Source organism: Vigna unguiculata, chromosome 2 (assembly GCF_037176805.1).
Source record: "Vigna unguiculata cultivar grain cowpea cultivar isolate G323 ecotype 2 chromosome 2, ASM3717680v1, whole genome shotgun sequence".
In the NCBI taxonomy this organism is placed as follows: Eukaryota; Viridiplantae; Streptophyta; class Magnoliopsida; order Fabales; family Fabaceae; genus Vigna; species Vigna unguiculata.
The window spans coordinates 24603677-24629948 of record NC_140793.1 but is presented as its reverse complement, the minus strand read 5'-3'; the positions used below and the strand labels follow the sequence as shown (position 1 = coordinate 24629948).

Genomic DNA, 26272 nt, shown 5'->3' with positions numbered 1-26272 from the left:
ATTGAGCACACCCTCGAGTATGATATATATATATATATATATATATATATATATATATATATATATATATATATATATATATATATATGTACGAGTGTATGAAGTATGAACCTAGTTTGTGAAGTTTTCAAAAAGGAGGAAAAGGCTCTCTCTTTCCATCCATCAAGCCACAAATTTGTCATTTTTCGGCTATTGATTGAAGATGGGCACTTAGTCCTTGCTCCTATCTCCTTGTCCAGGCTTGACCGTATCAACCCTATGTAGCCTCATCTTTTATTATGTATTCTATTTGTTAATTGTTAATCTTTGTGCTAATGGGTTATGAATAAATGATAAAGTTGATGCTAAAACGCGTTGATATTGATTTAATCTTTGACAAATCGCACGCAAGGGGTAACCGGACCCATTGCTTTGCATTGCATTTGAATTTTATTAATATTATACATTACGCACCAATATTTGATGCGTGTATATAAAGAAATAATTAGCCCTGGTTTAGAATATAATAATTTGAAAAGGTTGAATCACCGGCCAAATGGTTGGTTATTATGCAGTAGACATAAATAGGGTCGTAGCAGTTCTGGTTTTTACCATGAACAGTAAAGGGATAGGTGATGAGACATGGAAACAGAGAGACAGAGAGAAAGGGAGTGATGAGGTGAGAATTTGGGTCATTGTTGTGGGATTGTAATGAGCACTTGGGAGCGGAATGGCGTTTTCTGAGTGTCTGAACTCCCACCTCATATTGTTTTTTGAGAATCATAATTAATAGTCATGGCCATGGCATGTACAGCAAAGTTAGGCAAAATTGCATATGCTAAGTATTCAGGGGTCCCTTCAGAAAATGGACTGATTGATTATAACCTTTGAAATGCCATGGCCAGTTCGCTAGACTTTTTAGAAGGGTTTTTTTCCCACTAGCCTAATTTGGATGGACATTTCCTACCCCTCCATCCACAATGAAATATAAAATCAAGATAATCATAAATCAAGTGGGGAAATTGATATAATTCCACTGGCTTTTTCTGGCTAATTGAAGGTTTATTAAGGACCCATTAATGATGTGTGATGTTTTAGGTTCCATGCTTATCTGTAACATTTCAAAAGACTTGTTGAATGTTTCAGAAATTATAAATTGATTGTGTGCCATTATTGTGATGTGTCCAAGAGTAATAAAGATGCAAGTTGAACATAGAAATATGCTTAGTTCAGAACCAAGTGACACAGAAATGGCCAATATTGAAGCCAAAAAGAATTGGTGAGTTTCTGATATAATCACAAGAGACAGATTAGCAACCCGTGTGATGGAGGCTAATGACTCCAAAATTAAATGAATATTATGATGGCAAAGACTATTAGGAGCTGAGTGGAGAGGCCCAAGTTCCCAAAGAGATTGATATTTGATTGGATGGGGAGGGTCTTATGTATATTCTTTTTATTAGCCCTTCATCATGTCAAACCCACCCAATCAATTGCTAAGCTCCAAGTGTCCCCACTCTTTGAGCCCTTAATTTCTTTTGCCCAAAATTAGGAAAAGAAAACTAAAAAAATGGATGAATAAGACATAAAGGAAAAAAAACGTGGGGACTTTTCTTCACAGGCTCCCCAAACTGTATTCTTAACAAAAAGAAATAGATGTGAATCATTAACTACTAATATTCAATGACCATATGATAACTTTCATCTAAATAGCTTAATGGAGAGTCCCCTAGACATTTTCTGCCACTGGTTTACTTTTACCACAACTCACTCTATTCTTCCTTTGGTTTTATTCACTATCTCATCACTTTACACCTGCTAGTGACCACAAAGGTCACAGCAGAGGGGTCACTTTTATTTGGAATAGATCTGGTTAATCTGAATGTACCTTTTGTTTTCACTATGACTTGCTTTCATCCCTTATACATGGCATACGTGTATGGTCATATATCAATCTGGGACAGTGAAACTGCAGAAAATCTAAAGTGAATATCATCTTTCAACTTCTTGTGTTGCAATGTAGTTTTATGGAGTGTAAAGTTTGCTTTAGCTTGGCCTCATTTGGTTTTACTGTCCAAATACAGGTCCCCTATTATCGTTAGCCGTTTCAAATTTTGGAAAGTTATATATTTTGATATATGATCTCTATATTCTTCAATAAATGCGGAAGTAATCATTCGCTGTCTTAAATTCTCTCAGAAATAGAATACAACAAAACCAAAAAGCATGTGGAAAAGGGAGGAAAACAAAATTAAAGCCAGCAAAGGGAATGTGAATATGTGGTATGAATAAAACTAAACAATATAGTTTCAAACACAGCTTTAATTGAGAGGATTCAGGGTCCAAATATGCTTGAAGAACATAATATATAATCTCAGACTCTTGGTTTCTTAAGCACGTTTTATGATCGTTTGTTACTCTTGCATGAGAAAAGCAATGTGTCTGGGGTCATCTTTGTCTGGTGAACTGCCTTTTCAACAGGGACACTATGTGAACTGTGTTTAATTTTTGGCTAAGTACAGATTAATTTGTCTTGTTGTTTGTGCTTTCTTTTTGACATTCCAGTGATAAGCTATTCAATACAACTTAATCCCTTTCCTTTTCTTTCTAAAAGCCGCTGTTAGGATTTGTTTACGCTCCTTCATCATGCCCTTTTAGCTAAACCAATTTGGACTTACCAAAAAAGAGGACAAGAAGGTCCAAAAAGAAGACTGGAAAAGAAAGAGTGTTTTACCCTACATATAAAGTTTCATTTTATGAAAATTGTTCAACAACCACACACACCGAAAACAAAAATAAAAAAGTACAGGCATCTAGCTAAACTTTTTACAAATGCTCCTCAGTGATTTAATTGCTTGTTATCCCTCCCTCTTCTCTCTCCCCCAAGTACTATAAACTACCTTGTTCTGTCTCACGGTTACTTTTCAGTTAATAGTCATCTTCCATATGAACAAGAGTGGAGATAACTAATTTATATCACTTTTCCTTGCTAATGCAGGACCAAATGCATATATATAGTTCAAAGGTGTCTAATCTTTGTCTAAATGGCAAAATGAAAAGCAGAACCACTTTGTCCTATTTTGTTGATGATGATATTTTCTTTTTCAGATAATTAATGGAAAGGACAATCAATAATGCTAAAGGATCAATTAACAATTTGGATGGTATTTTAAAGTTGTGTTATTAATGGTCTTTTCTGTTTCTGAAGAGGAGAGCAGAAGAGAGGTTAAAAATGTCAAGAGAAATTTAATAGCAAATAAATTTCTGAAACCTTTGATCTGTTGCTGAGTTAAATGGTGTTGTGTGATTTATGTGACTGATATCATTTGATGAATGAGATTTTGTTGTTGTAATGGTACTGCCCATTAAGTGACCCAATTTGTTACCTAAAATCTGTAGAATTCATTTTTGGGGTTAATTGTTAAGTATGGTGGAAGATATTTGAAAAATGAAACCATTTTCTGCTGAAAATGCTGACAGAATGAATGTGAACTAGGCTAATCTAGATAGCTTATTGCATTACAAGTGGCATGAACAAAAATCAAACTTGGCACAACATGAAACAATGTCCCTACCCTACTAAAATCCCCCTTTTTCTTTATTTCCATTTTTAATGCAATGAACAAAAGAAAAAAAAAATATTCTTTGATTGATCCCATATGAAAAAGAAACAGGGAGCAAAGGCCCCACGTGTGGAACAGAATTTGAAGCTCATGCTATTATATTTTATCTATTTTTAGCTTTATGTAGATGTTGGGGTTCGTCTACTTGGGATTCCTACGTCCTTGTGGGAACCATCCTTTTGATATTAGAGCCACCTTTTCAATGGACTGTGGATTTTCACTTCACTCACTTTCTCTCCCTATCTTTTCTACTTAGCACGCTCTTGCAAAAGAAAAAGGTTTAGGAATCCTATGCCCCTCCTTATATTCCCATAGTTTGGTCCTTTTGCTGTATCCCTTTTGAGATAATAATAATATTCCCATCCCATGTTATTATCACTCTCATGTATTTGCTTTCAACAGCTCATCACTGCTTCAAATTATGCTACTGATTTTACGTAACTGAAGATGCAGAAGCTTCTGTTCAGAAAACCACTATTGTGATCATACACTTATCTTCTCACTGTACCTTTCTACTTATTATGACGTATGCCCATATATATACATAATTGCACATATTAATCAAAACCAAAGTCTCATTTGGCTCACTCATTTCATGTACTTTATCATGACATTTAATTCAAACCCACAGAACTTTGTTCTACAATCTTCCCAATTTATGTGTTCAACAAATTTGTGATGATGGTGACACTAGCTTAAGCTATGTATTGATGTGTTTGAATTCAAACACAGTAAAGATTGAGATTACCTAATCTAATTTCATTGGAGTTGCAAACCCTATAGACACGGCAATAAGTTAAGGGAATCCAATAACAATCGAGAAAGTTTGTTTTGGTCAAGTACTAGAAAGCGACATTTCTTCACTTGTTCAAACTCCCGCCAACACAAGTTTTTTGTATATACCTATGGAGGTGTGTTTCTTAATGGCCACGAAATAGTGACCTAAGTAGAGGAATTATTGCCATCTGATTAATATAATGTGGGGGGGTTGGTAGTGTTTTTTTCAATAGGTGAATGATGTTGTGTAAGCTATGAGTTGATAATGAAGTGTGAGGAGAAGATTAATACTATTAGATGTGTTGAATGGAATTTGATTTTGACATAAGCTTTAAAAGGGTGAGAGTTGCTTTGGATAAGGAGGAATTGGGGCCTAATAGCTAGCAGAACCTGCAAAGTGCCAAAGAGGAACTGAGGATGAAAAACATTCTGTCATATTCCAAATGGGTCTATCTCTTTAGCATCTTTCAATAAAGAAGGCACTTAATAGAACAGCTCATATGGCTGAGCAGGCAATTCTCTGCTTCACACATGACTTGACATCACCTCTTTCTTTCTCATTACACACCAAAGTTACACTGCTACATGGTTTTGCTTTTGTCTGAGGAATAACTATTAATAAACCATTTTTTAGTGTATAGGAAAAACAAGAAATGAAGACTGCTGGAGCATGGTCAAAAGTCCCAATGAACCAGTAACCCCAGTTTCAGTTTCTTTTTGTGGCTTGAGGTTGGTCCATTTTGGTTCTTTTCTTTTGAACTGACAGAGTGTATCAGATGATAACCATTGATGAGGAAAGTATGGGAATGACCAAGTGTGGGACTTGGCTCTATTTGTCAGTCCAAACATTTGAAGGAGTTTTATAATCATCACTGCTTTGGAAATGAGGGACCTATAAGCCACTCCTATCAAATTCTAATTGTTTTGATTTAGAGAATGTGTTTTCAACAAATTGCCCCATCTTAGTTGATGCAGGGGAGTTTTGTGACTGTAATCAGCATTTGATCACTCTAACATCACAGTCACATACTAAGGTTTTAAAACTCAGTTATCTTGATCCAAACACCAAGGTTTTTTAGGTGTTTGTAAACATGAAACAATCACTTAAGAATGGCTTAAGAGAGTTGATTAGCAAGAGATGCAAAAAGGGAAGGTGAAAACTAGGGTAGGAACAAGCTATAGTGGATGGGGTGCCAATGTTTTGATTTTTACTGGTTAGTGGTGGCTACAGAAAGCTGAAAAGGAAATTATTGAAAATTCTTTTGTTTGGACTCGTGATATTGCACTTTCATCTCATCTTCATTCCTTTGTTGTCAAATGCATTTTCTTTCCATTCTTTGTATTCTTTTGCCAAGTAATCATATCGTGATTTTCACTCTTTTCAAACGTTGTCTTGCCATCCCTACCAAGCACATAGGGGATATTTTTTTTGTAATGAAAATAACAGTCTTCAATCAAATTTCGTAACGTGTCCATTTTTATAATCTCTTGTGTGAATCATGTACCAAGATAGATAAGATTAAGAATGAATGTATCAATTAATATGAAAGTTGTGATTGCATATACTGAAAAAAAAAAATGGTAAAATTTCGCTTTGGTAGTTTGAACGTGTATGAGAAATGCAACTTGAAGTTTTAATTAAGACTAGGAGGGTATTTCAAACGAAAGTAATCTTATCTTATCACAGTAACAGATAAAGAGTGGGAAAAAAAAACTACAGAGGAAAACTATTAAAAAAGATTTTGAAGTCAAAATCTTTGTTTATTGTCTCAATGAACAATAACAATAAAATATCATCGCACCCCTTACACTGATTAGACATGTGATATTTTTTCTCCTCCTTCGGTTGTTATTTTGATTCTTTTTTTTTCCCTCTCTCGTTTCTTTAAGAATTTTTTGCATTTATATATTTAATTCTTTTAGTTCATACACTAGTTATTCCTTTATTCTCTTCTTTCATGTGTTTTCACGTAAAAATTAAGAAATATAATAACTTTTTTATTTTTCATCCTTTTCATTTTACATCGAAAATATATATATATATATATATATATATATATATATTGATTAAGAATTAAGTAAAAACAATAAAAATACAATTGATAATAAAGTAATTTATATTAGGATAAATTTCATTTAGTATCACACTACAAAATTTGTAATTTGTTAACTTTATTTGAACTCCGGTAATAGTTAAGTATAATTAAAGATATGTTTTATCTTTAATAATTGTCACTAATTTATTAAATAAAGATTGACGTTAATATATAATTTTTTTAAAAGTATAATCTTTTACTTTTTTATTTTTTAAATTTAAACTCTTTAGTAGTTCATACTTTCATATTAAGATTAATTTTTCATTCTTTTTAATAAATATGATAATAATTACTGAAGTTCAAATATATATTCAATTCTATTGAATATTAATAAGATTTAACCAAGACGAATAAAGTTAAAATTGTTATTTTAAAACTATAATTTTTTACTGCACTACAAACGAAATATATTAATATTTGTTATAGTGAGTTAACTCTTAAGTTTTTATATTAGTAAAGTAAAAGTATTTTGTTTCAAAGTTTTAATAATTAAAAAAATGAAGTAGATTTTATAAATTATGAAGTTTAGTAACGAAAGTTTAATTTTATCAAAACTCACTGTCATTTGGCCACCGTATGATCAAGAAAGCGTGCATGTTTTTGATGAAAAAGAATTTAAATCATAAAAAAATAGAAATATATTACATTGAAATAGGTTGTTTAGACATATAATTTTAAATGAAATAAAATTTTATGAATTTAGAAGAATATTTTAGTTGCTTAAAAGTACAAAAAAAAATCAAATTCTACATATACTGTAAGAATTTAAATTGTTTTTGCATTTTTCCTATCTCCCATATATATTTTTTGGAAAGACAAGTAAAATGCCAAATAAGGAGAAGTAAAGCGGAGATCAATTATTCCTTATATAGGTAATATGCAAAGTAACAAGATGTACAAAATAAAGAAGGAGAAATCAACCCGCACCACACTCTTTTACCATGGAAAAATCTATGAAAGAAAAACTCACGAACCCTCAAAACCTGATTCAGTAAAATCTTTCACTAATAATAAGTTCTCTTAAAACTTTCAATGATGAATCAAATTTTTTTTTTTTTTACCAACAAGTTAATAACACATCAAATAAAAATTTCAATTAATATACTTTACTAAACAACAAAGAAGACACTATCATATAAAATGTAAAATAAAATATTTTCTTCAAACTAACTTCTCTCTTGTCCAAAATAAACTTGTTGGTCTCTAATTTAATTACTATTCAACTCTTTGCCCAAGTCCTTTAAACCCTGTCTAACATACCCTTTCAAAAGTAAATGTTTTAACCTAAACAAAAAAATCTTATATGTCATATTCCCATTCAAATGAAGAGGAAGAAGAGGTGAAATGATGATGATCAAGGGGATTCTGCAAGAGACCAACCCTAGTGGTAGGTATTTGACAACATTGATGGAAGTGTTGTGATGAACTCTGAAAACAAATTCAGAAATTTCCAGGAAGGTGTCTCCAAATGGGATGGCACAAGTAATTCCAATTTCAATCGGAAACCCTAATTCAAAGAAGCACATTGTGAAGGGAACCCCACCTAGTTGTGTGGTACACTCCTACATGTAGGTGCTTTAGTGGAATTTAATTATGGTGAAGCAGAGAATGGAAGTACATTTCAACAAGTTGTGGTGCAATGGTTACACACACTTCATGCAATGCAATCTCAAACAAAGGAAGAAAGAAAGAAAGAATGAATGTCCCATTGTAGGAGCTGGACCTTATGATTGCACCCTTTTTCAGGACCCTTTCATAAAATTTGTCAGAACTTAGCTGAATAAACAGATCATAGAATTATATGATTGAATTCAATTGGGTAGGGTTCTTCATTATTCATTTGTTTTTCTTATCTTTTTAAAGCCTATTTTAGCTGAACTCCATGTCTGCCAAATTAATCATTCCCTTCAACATCCTCATGGGACCCCAAACTAAAGAACCCACCTCCTTTTTCTTCACCTTATACATGGATTTTTTCTTCTTCTAAAGAATACATGGAATTATTACCTTTTCAAAATAACTATACTTTTAGTTTTCTTAAAAAAAATAATAAATTGGTTATTTTTTAGTTTTTAATAAATGTTATTAATTCTTTCTTACTAAAAAATATAAGACATAATCTTTCATGTCGGAAATCTCATGTGAAATAAGTCAATTTCATAATATATATATATATATATATATATATATATATATATATATATAAAAGTGGATGTAAATCTCATTTTATATATTAATTTTGTAGGTTTAAGTTAAACATAAAGTTTACTTCCTAGTATGATATCACAGACATCATTAAAGTCTGCTTCCTAATATTTCAATGGAAGATGAAAACTTTTTAGACCAAACTCTTTTAGTTTGTCGAAGAATTTCTAAGTCGTTGATATTCAATCAAAGGTTCATCTCCGAGATTCTTTGACGCTATAAATAAAAGCTTTTCTTTAATATAATATAAAGAACAAATAGATGTTAAGTCAATCCAAACATAAGATAAAATGATTAAGTACCTAAATATATTTCTAAGTAACTAATAATAAGTATACCTATATATTGATTTTCAGTTAATTTAATTTAGTACTCGCTAGTTGTTAGCTTAAATAGCAAAAGGGTAACTACATTTATAAAATTTGTCTTTAAATAAATTAAATTAATATTTGAAAAATGTAATTAATTTAGTAAATTTTGTTCAATATAATTCTTTCTAAAAACAATCATACCTTGCAATTATCATGTCATGAAAAAATATTTGCAAAAACAATCTTATATTCTCCATTTTTTTTAGTATAAAGGAAACACGAACAAAATTATCTATAGTTCAATAAGTTAGGAGAAACTCATAAAAAGAATTTAACGTAGATAATGAGAATATTGCTGAATTTATCCATTTTATTTATAACATATTTGTTTGGAATAATTACTGGACGAGAATCAATTGCTGAGTTGTATAGAATTATTTTAAAAGGTAATTTTTAAGAAAAAAAAAATTGAAAGTGTGCAAGTGAGAGAGTATCATTTCAAGAGATAATCCATGTTTGAGAAATTACACCTCTGCACTGAATGAATTGCACAGCTAAGAAGTGGAAGAGAAAATAAAATATGAAAAATGTGACACATAATAAATAATGTGATAGAATAATAAAAATACAAAAAGCATTGACACATACAATTTATATATTATAATAACACATATTTATTAGGTTGATTTGACCATTTTTTGTTATTTTTATGAATCAGTAGTCATTCAAGTTCTATTCAATATTTTATAATATGTAAGATCACAATCGTATTGAAACTAATTATTGTTATGTATTGACTATTTTGTCTTTGTCACTTTTATTTATTTTATCTATTTTATTTAAAAACGTCTTTTTATTTTGCTTTTAAAGCATATGCTATAAAGGAGTGTCTATTGACACGTCTTTACCATTCCTTTTTCAATTATTCTTATCTTTATATTTTTCTTTTAAAATATCCTAAATTAGAAATTTGTATATATGGATATAAAGATGTTAAAATGGATTTCAACTCGTGAGTCGAGTTTAAGTTGGGTTGGGTTGAAAAAAATTCAGTTTTTTTATAAAAGTGGCTCACTTAACCTATTAACATTTTTTTACAATTTTTTAATAATTATTTATTACTACTAATTATATATGTTCACAATTTTATATTTTTAAATACTAGAATGTTGCTCAATAATATTTGAATAGTTCGAATGTTTAATTAATTTGATTGACAAGTTATATACATTGATACTTTAATCTTTAACTATAACTATAATCTTATAGTAAATTACTCAAGCAACCGTTTTATAAACAATTTTTCCTATATTAGCATGACAAAAATGTGTAACTTTTATTTATATTTTGTTGAATAACATGACAAAAAATATGTGATATTAGCCATGTTTTCTTGGATTATATGAACACTTTCTTAGAAATAATTCATCATATATTGGTGGTGAGCATGATGAAAATATTGGTTCTTGATTTTAATGTGATTGTCATCCCATTGGTTGCTTAAAAATTATTTAAATATTTGGATACTTAAAAATAAATACATAAATAATTTTTTTATATGGGTTGGTGAGTCAACCCACTTAACCCACCAATCCATGATGGGTTGAATCGGGTTATAAAATTTCTGATTCACCATAAAGTGAGTTGTGTTGGATTTATTCATTTTAAACTCAGCTCGTGATAATTCGTATTAGTCGGATTGACTCACTTTAAAATGTCTATATAAGTACATTAAGTGACTATTTTGAATTCTAAATGTCTAGATAAAAGTATAGTAGTTAATTATAAATATAGAAGTCATTGTGATTGATTTATGTATTTCCTTTCATTTTTTTTTTCCAGATCATATTGAGGGTCAGTTATTTAATTTTTTTTATGTACTATTACGGTTCATTTTGACTTATTATTGAAAAGCATTGGTTTAACTTAAAATATGTATAACTTCAAATATAAACCATAATACTTTAAACAAAAGGATAAATGTTATATTTTTTAAATTGCGAGTTAATTTAAATATATAAAGAAGACAAGTTTTAAGAAATATAGAAATATTTTTATATAAAAAGTAGAACTAATTCATCCATTACAAATTAACTCTAATATTTAGGATTTAATATTTGATTTAATATTTTATTTAAGTTAATTTTATTTTTGACATCTTGGTAGTTTATATGCGAAACTAAATGCATATTGACCTTTTTTTTAGAATATGTTTTAGTGAGTACGGTACATGAAAAATGTGTACACCTAAAATTTTATTGGCAATATATAATTATAAGATTGAGTTGGTTCCCAAAATGATATATATAGGCTACAATTACAAATATTTTAACAGATTCATTCACTTTTTCTTGAGAAAAGTTAGCTAATTTTGCTTAATTCTTAACTGATTTTTTTTTTATATTTTTTTAATTAAATTTGGTCATTTAACACATGAAAATTTAGAGAAGTTGTGTGATTTTTCTTAGGAAAAAAATCACTCAATCCACTTTCCATTTCAGCAATATGTTTTAATAAATAAACTCATTCCAATTCTTATGATTTTATGGTCGAGTGGTCAAACACATTCCAACACAAACAAAGAGTATGTAATATTCAAAGATAAAATAAAAGATTTGTTTTAAGTATGTCAAAAAGAAGAAAAACACGTGTCAAAAAAAAATATCATTATGATCATTGTTGAGATAAGAGGGAGATAACAACAATAACAACTACTTCGGATGGAGGATTTACCGATGTAGATGTCTTAAAATTAGTTTGGAGATGATACTTTGTGAATAGAATAATTGATCAATGTCTTCCTATTAACACCAGGAAAATGCCCTAATACATATTGTCCATTATTATGCAATTGACTCAGATAAGATGATTTTATAATTATGATTGAAGTTGTGAAATGAAAACTATAGTCAACCAATAAAGCTTGATTGACATCCATTATTGGAAGATTTTTCAGAAAATATTACACATTCTTACAACAATCAAATAATAGGTTTCTCTAGTTAGATAGCCTATGCTCATGGTCTCATAGATATATAGACTTATATATCAATTTTGGTGAAATGAGTACAACGTTATCATATAATCAAGATACAATACCTATTCATCAATGCACACCCTCCTATAATGTTTTTTTGGTTAGTCTTTTCTATAACACAATTGAAGTCATAGTCTTTATCCTATTATATATAGACTTCATGGATATATTAATTTGTTTTTTATGTTATCTTGATAAATAATGTCACTTATACGAGTAATTTTTTTAAAAAGCTCTATTCATGTTATTTTTTAAATAATATATATTTTTTATTTATGTAAAATATAGTAAATAATGATGTTGAAACTCTTATATTTTATATTAATATGAGATGATGGTCATCATTATTAAATATTATATATATATATATATATATATATATATATTAAACATTCGCTATTAAGTTTGTATTTTTTATCTTGGGAGTTTGATGTGAACTGAATTGAGATGGAGACTTATGAAATTTTAAGAGTTATATTACAATATAAAATGTATGTTACAAAAAGAGGAACTTGTTATTTTATTTTATTTATATTCTATATGTGTGTGCGTGTGGGTGGGTGAGTGTGTGTGCATGTGCGTACGTGTGTGTAACAAAATATAAAGTCAAATGATTTTACAAAATTTTTGCTGAAAATAAAGTTGCAAAATTATTGATCCGATAATTTTTCCTTTCCAAATAGGTAAGACGTAAAGTTAAACGAATGCATACTTAAGTAAATGTTTAATGTATATATTTCTAATTTAATTTTAAGATAATTTAGTGCTAACATAATTTCATTGTTTCAATTATTTTAAGATCTGACCTCATTTTTATGTAAATAATATATACAACAATAATTAACATCCTATCCTTTTCTCCAAATATTTACTAATTTTTTAAAATAGACATTTTAATTATTGAAGTTATTTTACTTCGCATTACCTTGTCAAACATATGATGTTTGTTTTCTTTACCTACTAAGTTCCAAAAGAAACCATGTATTTAAACAAAAACTTCATAGAAAATAATTGACATAAAAATGATAACAATCTATGTGAGTGATAACCATAACTCAATATAAAAGTGAATTTTTCAATTAAATTTTATTAAAACATACTCCTAGTAGATTGTGGAAAAAGTGAGATTAATCTACTTAAAAATATTTTAAAATTATTATTGAAATAATTAAAAAAAAATTAATAAACCAGTTTTGAGTAAATTAAAGTAAGCATTTTCCTTGTGTACATTTTTAGTTGAAATATTTTTCAAGAAACAAGTACTTATTTATCAAATTTTAAGAAAACTAATAAATAACTGATTACTTTGTACAATAAATTCAATTGTATACATACACATATACATATATATATATATATATATATATATATATATATATATATATATATATATATAAACTATAATGTTTGTACTAGTAGGTTTATTTTTGCAGCACAAATCTTAGAAAAGATTTGAGATGAAAGATTTGTTGGCTTCTAATTATAATAACTAAGATGGGGTAAAGGCTTGAATTGAGGTGTCACATGTCATTATGGTGTCTTTGCATGCACAACCTTTCACCATAGAAAATCATTGTTAACATTTCTTATAATAAATATGATTAGTAGCAACTTATAACCAATAAATTAGGAAGGATTAAAACACAAAGAAGATGAAGATTGAGTGTTGAAGTGGTGGGGAAGTAGGATGTGACAAAATGACAAACTCTTAATAGAAAATGGAAGAAAAAAAGTGTGAAAGAATGACACTTTCTTAAGAATGGATGTGAAATTCAATCATGCCCTACATACTTAACATCGTCTAATAACAACAATCGTAATGAATGCCACCGACGATAATCACAAACACATCAAAGTGTTTCCATTTTTTAAGTTTCCAAAATTCAAAACACCTTTTTTTTTTTTAAGTTTTGAAAATTCAAAACATTCTAATTGGTTGGAAGAAAAGGGAAAGATTTACAAATATACTTTATTTCTTTGATGGGATTTCAAATCTAAGTTTAAATCTCATATTACGAGAAAATTCAAAATTATTATTTAATTTATTTTAAGAATTTGAGTTAAAAGTAATATTATAAATTAAACTTAGATTTTATTAATATTGTATGTATTAAATGAATATGCTCTAGAATCCATCATTATTAAATTTACATTAATTTATCATTTAACTTTTATTTTATAGAAGGAATTTTACTAAAAAAATAAAACGTAGTTTATAGAGGGTGAGTCTCACACATTGACAAAATTATCTAGTGTGAATAATTAAAGAAATAATATTTTAACAAACTTTTTTTTATATGCAACTAATTAATAATATTGTCACCGTAATATAAAAATATAAAATTTAAATTTTTTAATTTGAATATTTGAATATCCTATAATGATATTATAATATAGCAAGTGGTTAAGTAGTTATACATTAAAATATTGTTACTTAAAAAATTATCTGCACATACAAAGAAATAGGATGCATTAGTTATCATGATGCTGACCTTTGGGTAACTCATCAAATTATGAGAAATATTTTCATTTAAAAACATACTATATAATCAAATACTAGAAACAAAATACATTATTAGTTACAATATGGAATACCTTTAATCATCAATTAAATTATAAGCTACTCATTAAAAAAATGTTTATTATTTAGACAAAAAACTACTTTAAATCTTATTGCTTGTGAGAATAATGGAAACATAATAATAGTTTTATTATATTTCATCATTCTTACTTCTCACGAAACTCAGAAAACGTGTGCTTTTTGACTTGCTATGTGAAAAAAGATCGTTTCTTTCAAAACTTTGGTGGCTTCTACATTATTCTTTACATCTAAATCAGTGTTAAGCAATAGGATCAAATTGCTTTTTCAATGGGTATTTATTTATTTTTCATGAAACTCACTCTTTATTGCATAATAAATTGATTTCATTTATTTCATTAATTACATACTAAATTGATTGTACCCTTACTACTTGATATCTCACACACTGCTTGAGAAAATAATATTTGAAAAAAAATATTATGTAGCGTTGAGGTTTGAATCTTGACGTTGCAATAAATTATTTAGAATTTATAATATTTGTATTAAAAAAATAGCAATTGAAATAAATTATTATTTTTTTCTTGAATTTTGGCATCACATGTTTTGAGAAAAAGAATTCAAAATATTTTTCAAAAAATTTTCAGAATAAACTTTTCAAAAATAAGTTTTTCAGAATAGGATTATGAAAATAAACTTTCCAAAATGTACATAATACCTTTCGAAATAAATTTTTCAGAATCAATTTTCCAAAACAGTATTCTGATGTAGTAAAAGATGGTATTTCAATATGTTTTTTTTTTAAGGGTGCAGTTAAGAATTATAGAGATGAAGGAAGAAATAGCCTATTATTAGAGTTTGACAACTCCAATAATAATACAATTCATTAAAATTCAATTATAACTTTTGTTTTTTCACCAGTAGAGGTTGGAGAAGGGTCTTCCCTCAATTTTCAGTTTTGTTGTGATATTGGGCTACTTAAAAGTAGATTGGGTCCTGCAACACACCAACAATAAATCTAATTTTTTCTTTTTTCACTCCCATAATTTCTAACCGCACCATCTGTTTTTTTAAATGATATTTTACTTTTATAAAAGTGAATTATGAATTATCTATTCCGGAAATATTTTAGGAAATAATTTCTACAATAGGATTTTTAGAATAAATTTTCTGAAATAAAATTTTCAAAACATTTTAATTTTATATCTATTGGAATAAATTTTTGAAACAAGCTCTCCGAAATATATGTATCATATTTTAAAATGAGCTATAGACCAATTTTTTTTTCTCAGCAGCCAAGGGCAGAAGAAGGGTATTTTAATCTTTTTCTATCAGTAAGGGGGTGCGGGAAGAGAATGCCATAAAACCTATTATGAGCAAATATTTTTAATATCCTGACCAAAACACGTAGTTTTATTTGGATCCATATAAATGCTTCATACCCCCATCAAAACTAAACATTTAGAAAAAATAAAAAGTGGAGCATAATATTTCATTTTCGTATCTTTAACTTTTCATCAGAAAAAAGAAAACAGTTTCATCTCTATTATAATTTTAATTACCATGGGACGAGGTTAAATCTGCATAATCATTTTTTTACTCTTTGGTTTACACCTGCATTTTATTTTCAGTTTCTACTTTTACTAAAAATATTTATAGATTTTTAGTCTCTCATAATCTCCCCCACACAGTTTTGAATTTCCAAGGATTATAAGTAAATTAATGAGAATATTTTTCCAAGATCATCTTTATTTATGCATTATGATCACATAATTATAATATAAAAGATTATGTATTACAGTTATCTATAATATACTTGAAAAATAAATAAATTAAATATATAAAAATTATTAAACAAATTTTTAATATTTAAAAATATCAAATTATCAATTTACATAATTAAAAATAATAAACAATTATAATAAAAAACTTATGAATAATACAAAAGAAACTAATAAAAAATTGTTATAGGTTAATGGTCAAGCTGCCTTCGATCAACTCAAACTTATTTAACGTATGGACTAATTGAGTTTGACTCAATTAAACTCACATTTACTTTTTTTTTTTCTTAAATAGTCATTTGGTCATAGTTTTGGTTGACTTTTTTCACTTTGGTCCTACTTTTGAAAATGTTTTTAATTTGGTCCTACCTTTTGTAATTTTTTTCAATCAATTCCTTTTCGTTAACTCCGTCTAAATCGTTAACGGAACAGTACCAGCGTGATGATTTTGTGTGACGTGGATACTGTTCAGTGACATGTTCGTTTGCACTGTCAAAGCTCAGATTTTAAATTGAAATTTAGAGTTTGTGTTCATTGTGGTTGTTTTCCATTAAAGTTCAACTGAAAAGGAATGTCTCGTGGGGCATCTTCATCTTCTTGCAATAGCTGGGTTCACCGAACTTGCAATTCCTGCCATGGTGGTTCTAGGGTTTCAGGCTCACCCCCAATTTATGATTGCATAGACATTGCAGTGGTGCGCACAGCTAGAACTACAAAGAACTTGGATAAACAATTTTGGGGCTGTGCGAACTTTAAGGTTTGTTTCCCAGTGTTCGACTTTGGGTGTTTCTTTCACTTTCAGTGTTTCACTTTCATCTTCATGGTTTTTTTGTGTTGCCGAGATGTGGTGAAGATGTGTTGGGATGCAACTTTTTCAAGTGGTGTTACGAAGAGAGTGCTGATGAGTGAGATTCCATTATCGCTAGGCAAAGACAGAAGATTGCTTATATTGAAAATTAATTGAGTGTTTGAAAGAAACGGATGCAACTGTCATTAGCTGTGATAGGTGTTCTTATTCCAGAATTTCACAGAGTGACGAAAAAATCCCCAATTCAACCCCAAAATCCCCAATTCGACATAAACAACCCTAAACCCAATTTAATTCAACTTAAACCCTAAAATGAATCTGAAATTTCAATTAAATGGTCAACACAGTGCAAACAGACACGTCACTGAACAGTATCCACGTCACACAAAATCACCACGCTGGCCACTGTTCCGTTAACGATTTAGATGAAGTTCACGAGAAGGAGTTGATTGAAAAAAAATTACGAAAGGTAGGACCAAATTAAAAACATTTTCAAAAATAGGACCAAAATGAAAAAGACGACTAAAACTAAGACTAAATGACTATTTAAGCTTTTTTTTTTTTTTTTTTTAACTGAATCAAACTAAATCTTTCGTTGAAACTCATTTTGAAACATCTAGTTTAAAATGATATTACGAGTGTCTATCTCGATTATTCATATTTCATAAATTTGGTAAACCTAGGTATTTGCTACATGAGGAATTTTTTATGGTTAAGATATTTTTTAAATTTAAAATTTAATTAACATTTTAATTAATATAATTTCTTTTAAATATTTATTTAAATTAATATAAAAATAAAATATATAATTTATTTGTGTTAATTTTAATTTAATAAAGATTTAAATTATATATCGGATTTCAAAATTTAATAACTAATTAAGTCAGATTTCGAAATCTAATTACAAAACTTACTGAAATTCAAAATTTGATATATTTTTAATCAAATTTTAAAATTCAGTAAATTACATAATCATATTTTGAAATTCGATAAATCTTTTAATCGAATTTCTAAATCCTTGCATGTAAAATATAAAACTGGGTTGCGAGGATTAATAGATATAACTGCAGTAAGTATAGAGAGAGATATTTGACATCACAATAAAATGTTGAGATGCAAAAGAAAAGTTGGAGATGCAGAAGTAACCACTCGTTAAATCTGGTCAAACTTAAATTAGGCTCGGTTTGGATCGAACCTAAATCAGAATGGGCCTAAACTACTTGAGTCAACCAACTTTACATCACCTCTTTCTCCCACATTACAATTAAGTTCCAACTATTAAAAGTTAATTAAACATTTATCATTAAAATGAAATATTTAAGAGTTAATTTACAATGTAAAATATTTTCAAGAGCTTATATCATTCTTAAAGTATTAATTAAAATCTTATTTTAATTTTATGATTAAATACGATATAATTGGTAGCTACTACATCTTATATTTGCACAGTTGCACTCACTCACCACTGAAACTGGAATAATGCAATTTGACAGAAGAAAATGGAATAGAAATTTACATGAAGTATAGAAAAAGGGAAAGGTGTTAGAGATGGTGCAGCAGAAGAATAGAAGGAGAAAGGAGAAAGGAAACTAAAAACCTTTGGGTCCAGTTTCCTTCAAACCTTGGGATTTCTGCGCCATTTCGAGGCAGTACTTGGCGATCTCTCTAAATTTAGGGACACTCCTAAGGTCCACCTTCGTTCCGTCCTTCAGGGTTATGATAACGTCACCCCACTCTCCGATGAAACGTGGCACCACCTGCACGTCCTTTATCACGCTGTACCCAAAGTCGCTCCGGTCCTCACCCGTCAGCCCCGAGATCACCGTCACCCTCAGGTTCGTGAACCTGTACCGCAGGTACATGGCGCGCGACACTGCCGCTAGGGTTAGGGGGAGCCAGAACAGAGTGAATCCAAGAAGCAGGTTCGCCGCGAGGTCGCCGTAGTGGGCCCCGCCGTCGAAGAATATGGTCTCGCCGGAGCCGGGGGAAGCGGTGGGGGTGGCGGCCGTGCGGGGGTTGTTGGTTGGGGAGGACACGTGAAGGCGCGTGAGTCGACGGTGGGACTTGGAGTAGAGTGGGGAGAGGGGAAGGGGACAGGCTTGGTTGCTGCCGGTAGCCGCGGCGGTGGCGGTGGCGGCGGCGGGTGGCGAGAGGAGGGGAATGGATGCCATGTGTGTGTTGGAATGGGAAGTGAGTGTAATTAATTATGTTATCTGTTTAGAAGCGAAGAGTTTTTGAGTGGCAGATAATGAGTTTTGAGTTTTTTTGGTGGAAAAGAGGAGTGGGACCACTTTTTTCCTACGCGGCACTGATCTAGCCACGTGGCGGATTCTTAATCAATTGCTATTATTGGAGAGAGGCCCAACACTCATAATGGGCTCTGACGAAATCTTTGAGTTAAATTTCTTCCTTCACCTCCTCAAAGTTCAACTCGCACCTATCAAATATATGAAATGTCAAAAACCTAATCCTCTTCTTCACCTGGGCATTGTAAAATCCGAAATATGTTTTCGAAATTTCGTAATCTGAAAAAGATTTTCGAAAAACTTTTATGGACACCACATTCGTATGACTTGGTGGTATCGACACCGCATATACAACTCAACTATTTCCTTTCTAATTGAATACTTTTGTTTTTCCACGGTACTTAACTTAAAAAATGCAGAGACATGATCTTCAGACACCTTCTCATTCATTTATATATGGGATTACAACAACGATTTCATTATGTTGTTTTCTTTTTTACATTTACACCTTTGTCCATATTAACTGTAAAAATTTCAAATTCCTGACATGTAAATGTGAGTCAGATGTTAAGTTCGTATACATGTTTTGTTTTCAAAACCTACACTGAAAATTTGTCGAAGGAAAATAACAATAAAGACATATAAAAGATTAAACTAACATGAAAATTTTTACGGGATGTTTTCATTAATTTTTTTTATTTTATAGTACCCAAAACATAATTTATCATTTATAAAATTAAAATAATTTTAAAAAAATTTTAAAAGTGTAATTGGTCAACAATTCCATTCTAAAACTTAAATTAAAATGTGATTTAACTGATAATATTAATAAATTTTATTGAAACCTTCGTTAATTCACTTTCTTTAAGTGTCTTAAGTTATCATTCTCCTTTTTATTTTAATCTTCTGGAATGTTCTAGTTCTTGTTGTTTCAGAACACAGCTGAGAAACATGAGTTCCGGGGGGTACGCTGTAGAGGTTACGGGTCTCTCTCCGAACGTCACTGACAAGGATGTCCGTGATTTCTTTGCTTTCTCTGGTGTCATTGAGGCTGTTGAAATTATCAGGTAAGTTTTTAATTTAAACGATTCTTTCTCCTTAGAAAATTACAACTTTTTTTTGAATTGGGTGATTCTTTAACGATGATATTGATTTGATTAAGTTTAATAGTATAACTCAGATTTTTTTACTTGTTGATTGTAATTGTTAACTCGTCATAGCTGTGAATCCGAATTAGGAGAAACTATAAAAACGTTAATTGTGTTCAGTTCACAAACCAAAGGTGGATACAGCTAAGGCGATTTCCGGTTTGTTATGCGCAGAAAAGGAAGGATTCAGTGTAGAGGTGATTAGGTATCCGTTAATTGTTATCTGCAATAACTACGTCAATGAGGGGAAAATTGAGGATTAAATTCATACCTAGTTTTGGCAGGAATAGTCGTTAAGCCTGTACAGTGAACACGGCCTATGTAAGGGTATAACTACGGTGAAACAGCTGTTTGGATTTTGGCAAGAGTAAAAACAATTGTAGAAAGTATAGAGTTGAAGGGATGAAAAGCTACATGGGAGTTTTATCGAATACTTGGTATGCTAGAGAAAAGGGATTGTTAAAATTGTAAGAATCACTAAGTTTAACTCCACTAAACTAACATAGTATGCATTTTCTACTATTCCTATTCCGATTAAAACTATGTTTTTGATTAAACCTTATTATAGTTTTTATAAGAACTAATTTGTTGGAAATCAATTCTATGTACGTTGGAAGACGACTTTGAATTATTTTACCCTTTCTATTTTCTTGACTACTATCTTAGTAATACCGAAGTTGCTATAGGTTAGTAGTATTAATTTGATCACGTCAACGACAACGTTATCAATCATCAACCCTTATTTTTATACTAGCCTTGGTTCATTAAGCAAAATAATCTAACTTCCTTGATTCCATTGCCAATCTCTTGGATTGGTGTAGCCAAACGACCTATATTAATAAAAGAGGTTTTAATGATGACGGAATCTAATTGAGTTTGTCTTTTCCAATTCGTAACTCCAAATGATTTTTTTTTTTCTAAACAATTGAACATAGGGGATCAAGTAACTTGGTGATCAATCTAAAAGTAGACAATAAGTGTAAAAAATAACGATAACAACATTATTCGATAGGAAAAACCGTAATCAAATGGAAGTAGTTTAATTACATTCAGTAGAAAAAGACAAGCCAAAAAGGAACGTTGTCAAACTCCAGTTGTTATGGTGACTGAAGATTCAGATCCTAATCAAGATAGAATTGACATATCTGAGTCTGTTACATTCCTTTAGTTTGTGAATGCCACACAGATATTATGTTATTTCATCATTGCATGATTCTGTCATTGCATCTTTTTATTTGTGTGTTACCATTGGTGTATTGAGCCATCCTTTACATAAACCATGCAGAGTAATAACTATAGGCAAGAGAATAATCAATTTATTTGTTTGTGTTTTGGAGTTGGCCTTGAGCTCTAGAAAATTTATTGTGTTCATATAAATTTAGTGCTTTTATTGTTATGGATGATAATACCCGTTTGAGGAGTATGTGAAGCTCCTTACCAAGAATCAATAGACTCTCGCATCCACTCAAAAATATCTCTCAGCTAAGATTGATGCAATTCTCACTCAATTCTCATCTCTCTCCATCCCTCAATCTACTTGCCCTGTTTCATCCATTACCCACCATCCTCAACTGAAGCTAGATGTTCCTCATTTAGATGGAACATATGCCGTATGGATCTTTAAATTTCACAATATTGAATGCCTAAGCACTCTTGAATCTGAACAGCTTTCCGTTGTGTCATTCTACATGGAAGCATCAACTCTTAGTTGGTATTAGTGTATGTACCACAATGACCTTATCCTATTATGGCAAGGGTTATTATAGGTGCCTGAGATGCAATTTGATGTCTTACTGTAACCTTGCTGCACTGTCTTCAAGTTAGCACAACACTACTCCGTTAACCATAGCCGTACAAGATTCGAACGGTTGGCTACTCGCATTGTGGGGTTGCCTACCCTTTTCTTTCAAGTTGTTTCAACTCTGGTCTCTAACCAGAAATTGGACAAGAGTTCAAGGGCATAAAACAGTCTCGCTTCCCAAATAGTGGCTTTTGTGGAACTATAGGAAGACAAATTTTACAATTGAAGCCGCTCCATTAGCACTCATCCTCCACCAATAAATTTCTCTTCTTTGCCATCAACTTTTCCTCCTCTAGTGGTTGGACCACCTCTGGCTGTTCGCACTCCCTCACCCTCATTGCTGGTCCCTGCCCACACTAAATACAGATACGTCTCTCAAGCCAAGATCATATTCACCATTACGCCATTATAAAGGATTGTGTTATTACTGTAGTGACAAGTTCAACCTTAGTCATAGCCATGAATTATAGAAAAGATGATGAAGAAATTCTGAGAGCATCCCTAGAGCATAGAAGTTGTCATAGTCACCTCCATTCGAAATGCTTCAGTCATAGCCTCCAAATATATATATTTTTTTTGGCTCCTTAGGGTTTTAAAAACAGGTTTCGTGCACCTGAAGTGATAGATTTGCTTAAGTGAGAAAAGTTGTCTTGCTTAAACAAGCATATAGAGAGTTTCTAGGCTTAAGTTGAGGGGTCACTTAAATGAGCATACATGCCTCACTCAAGCTAAGTTTGTGGATCTTCAGGCTTCAAGTGGGAGGCTCACTTAAGTGCAGTTAGTGGCTTCTTAAGAAAATTAATTTCTTCACTGTCTTTGTGAGGGCACCTCTGCTCATCTTTCTGCAAGAAGCTTAAACTGATTTTCCTTCAAACTTAAACTAAAAGTTAAATATCTAGTGGAAAAAGGCATAAACTAAACTTGTAAAATGTTGAAGGTATTTATTGCAATATTGATCAAATTGCACCAAAATACTGCTGAAAAGCAAGTATAAGTGCCAATTATTGCCAAAATGTGAGTTTCAGCTCTGAGACCAGTCCTAATGCATACACAGTTACGTAGGGTTAGTTTGGAGGAAAAAGTGGCCAGACCTTATATAGGAGTAGCTTTGGAGGATTAGATCCATACCTAATTGGCTGATCTGTCTTGTATTGTAATAGTCTAGGTGGAAGTGTTGTTATGACATTATAGCTGATATATTGCATGTGGTCTGGTCTGCATAATGTGAGGAAGTATAGGTTGGCAACCCAACCTGTAAAGGTCAGCTTTGTGAAGTTGGTCCTGATGCATGTTAACTTTGTGAATGGTTCCGAAGTCCAAGGCCGAATGAGTTCTCAACATGGAAGTGGCATTTATAAAATTTGGCCTGGAAACAAAGTCAATGAGACGTTTTTGATTATGAATATATATATTCATTTGGTGTTTTTGAATTTGTTAACTCTATTAAGCATTTTCATGAAGGGGTCATTTTTATTTTTCCTGCCAGTTAAAGAGGATTGATCATTTATGTTTGGTAGCGTCTGTTTTAGCAGTCTAAATGAAATTACCAAGTTTTGGATTTGACCACATTTGTTAGAGATATTAATTTTTGGCTATTTAAAGATTGATCTCATGGCTGGTTATTGCTGTGTACAGGTCTGGTGATTATGCTTGTACTGCTTATGTGACGTTCAAAGATGCATATTCACAAGAAACTGCATGCTTGCTTAGTGTGAGTATTTAACAAACTAAAGTCCAGAATACTTGTATATCAACACTGGAATAGTCACATACTCGACTAGTGATTAAGTTGCTTTACTGATAAGTTCCGTAATATGTTCTTTGTAAAATGGTTTTAAATTTATGAAAATGAACATTGTCGCTGAATGTGTTGGAAAATGCCTTGGTTATTCAGCTAAAGGTGTTTCTAAATAATTAATTGTCAATAGACAGAGTCTTTACGTGATGTTATTGTGCTTTTTTTCAAAATTTTCAGTTTTGTTTTGTTTTAGCTCTATATGAAGAGCAGAGACATGCTTGTAATGGTGTGCTTGCAAATATAAATTACAGCCTTCTATTTTTCTGCTTGTTCATATTTTCTCAGTTTAATTTTTATTTGTGCTTCTACATAACACCGGAATCAGTTGTTGTCGAATGTCTTACTTACAGCTGCTTTAATCTGTAACCATGCCTCCTAATATAACAACTGAATAACTGCATAGTTGACTAACTAATGTAATGAACTAATCATTCTATGGTAAATAGCATGTGCCTAGTGAGTAGTGTCTAATAATTTGTGCCTTTCTTACTAATATGTTCTGCTAGGGAGCCACTATTTTAGATCAACGCGTATGCATAACACGCTGGGGGCATTATGAAGATGAGTTTGATTTTTGGAACCGGCCCTCTTACAGTCATGAGGACGAAGCTGCTTCAACTGTATGTATATATATTTCCCTCAATCTCTAAATTGCTAATTATTACAACTTTCTGCTCATGGTGTGACATTCTATTTCAGACACCACAGAGCAGTCAATTTGTTTCCTCTGCTGGAGAAGCAGTCACCATGGCCCAAGAAGTTGTAAAGACCATGGTAGCAAAGGGATATGTTCTAAGCAAGGATGCGCTGGCTAAGGCTAAAGATTTTGACGAGTCTCATCAGGTTTCTGCCACTGCAACAGCAAAGGTTTCTGAACTGAGCCAGAGAATTGGCCTCACAGATAAGATATCTGCTGGTATTGGAGCTGTTAAATCTGTGGATCAGAGATATAATGTCTCTGAAACAACCATTGCAGCGGCATCCACGGCGGGAAGATCGGTAGCAGCGGCTGCAAACACTGTGGTAAACAGCAGTTATTTTTCGAAAGGTGCTTTGTGGGTGTCAGGTGCTCTAACCAGAGCTGCTCAAGTTGCTTCTGATTTGGGTACTCGCAGGGATAGACGGTAAATAAAGCATGAACACATCAAACACTCTGTTGTAGATATGTCTGCCTCTGCTAAATGCATGGTGAAACTTCATTCAGTAATATTATTGTTGTGCTTCTACAGTGCATAACTCCTGTTCAAATAAATTTCTTTGTAAACACTTGTAGAAGAGAAAGCTAAAATGCTGTGAGTTTCCCTTATAAGCTAAAATCGTCTTACGTACTCATTTTTACATACAATTTTTTCCTTTATCTTTTTTTTTTTTAAATTAAAGTACGCAAGTTAATTTTAATTTATCAGAATTTATAGAAAAAATTATCTTAACAGGAACAAAGTGCATGTAATTATGAATAAATGTAGCGTATGCCAAGACATGATTGAACTAAGAAACCTGCGCTATTTCTACCACTGAATTACGATTCTAACTTTACAGTAAACCACTAATAAGGGGTTAAGATAATTATGATTTGTTGGGATAAAAGGATATATATATATATATATATATATATATATATATATATATATATATATATATATATATATATATATATATATACATACATACATACTCACACATGGCATACAAGATAGAAAATCACAATTAAATTATATGATAGTAATTATAATTATACCAACATCTCACATAAACCTTTATCTATTGTAAATTCATTTTAAGAAATAAAAAGTAGTTATTTTTTAAATATCTGTCCAAAGTAATTTCCTACTTATTCTGCTTGTTGTTTACTAATTTTCATTATCCAAACTAGCAACCTGGGTAGTTCTGATTAAATTGGTCTGATTAGTCCGATCATAGTCTCAATGAATAAAAAATGCAAAGTTGTCTTAAAACTAGAATTTATATAATGATAATAGAAAAATATTTAGGTTTATAATTTTTTTCTATGGTATTTGGCCAAGACTCTACCACCTATATAGCTGCATACTTTTACTTTTTTAGACAATGTTTAAATATAGATTTTTTTATACTAGTTCTACAGGCTAAATAGGTTTAGTCTG

At 30.7% G+C, this 26272-nt stretch overlaps 2 protein-coding genes across 2 annotated transcripts; one reads left to right on the top strand and one right to left on the bottom strand.

Moving 5' to 3' along the window:
* Window positions 1-18622: 18622 nt before the first annotated feature.
* On the bottom strand, window positions 18623-19379 carry LOC114173163 (NAD(P)-linked oxidoreductase superfamily protein). Its single transcript, XM_028057410.2, has one exon. The coding sequence runs from the start codon at window positions 19325-19327 to the stop codon at window positions 18746-18748; it is 582 nt and encodes a 193-aa protein (XP_027913211.2). The 5' UTR covers window positions 19328-19379; the 3' UTR covers window positions 18623-18745.
* Window positions 19380-20254: 875 nt separating this feature from the next.
* LOC114171042 (RNA-binding (RRM/RBD/RNP motifs) family protein) lies at window positions 20255-25465 on the top strand. The gene is made up of 4 exons (XM_028056328.2): window positions 20255-20469; window positions 23987-24062; window positions 24656-24769; window positions 24849-25465. Exons 1-4 carry the CDS (start codon window positions 20354-20356, stop codon window positions 25275-25277), a joined length of 735 nt encoding a protein of 244 aa, XP_027912129.2. The 5' UTR covers window positions 20255-20353; the 3' UTR covers window positions 25278-25465.
* The last annotated feature ends 807 nt before the right edge of the window (window positions 25466-26272 follow it).

Excerpts from the sequence above, each read along its gene's own strand:
- LOC114173163 (XM_028057410.2), bottom strand. The coding sequence starts at position 19,327 with ATGGCATCCATTCCCCTCCTCTCGCCACCCGCCGCCGCCACCGCCACC.
- LOC114171042 (XM_028056328.2), top strand. The coding sequence starts at position 20,354 with ATGAGTTCCGGGGGGTACGCTGTAGAGGTTACGGGTCTCTCTCCGAAC. Across the intron at positions 24,063-24,655 it reads AAACTGCATGCTTGCTTAGT|GGAGCCACTATTTTAGATCA; the intron begins GTGAGTATTTAA and ends ATGTTCTGCTAG. Across the intron at positions 24,770-24,848 it reads AGGACGAAGCTGCTTCAACT|ACACCACAGAGCAGTCAATT; the intron begins GTATGTATATAT and ends ATTCTATTTCAG.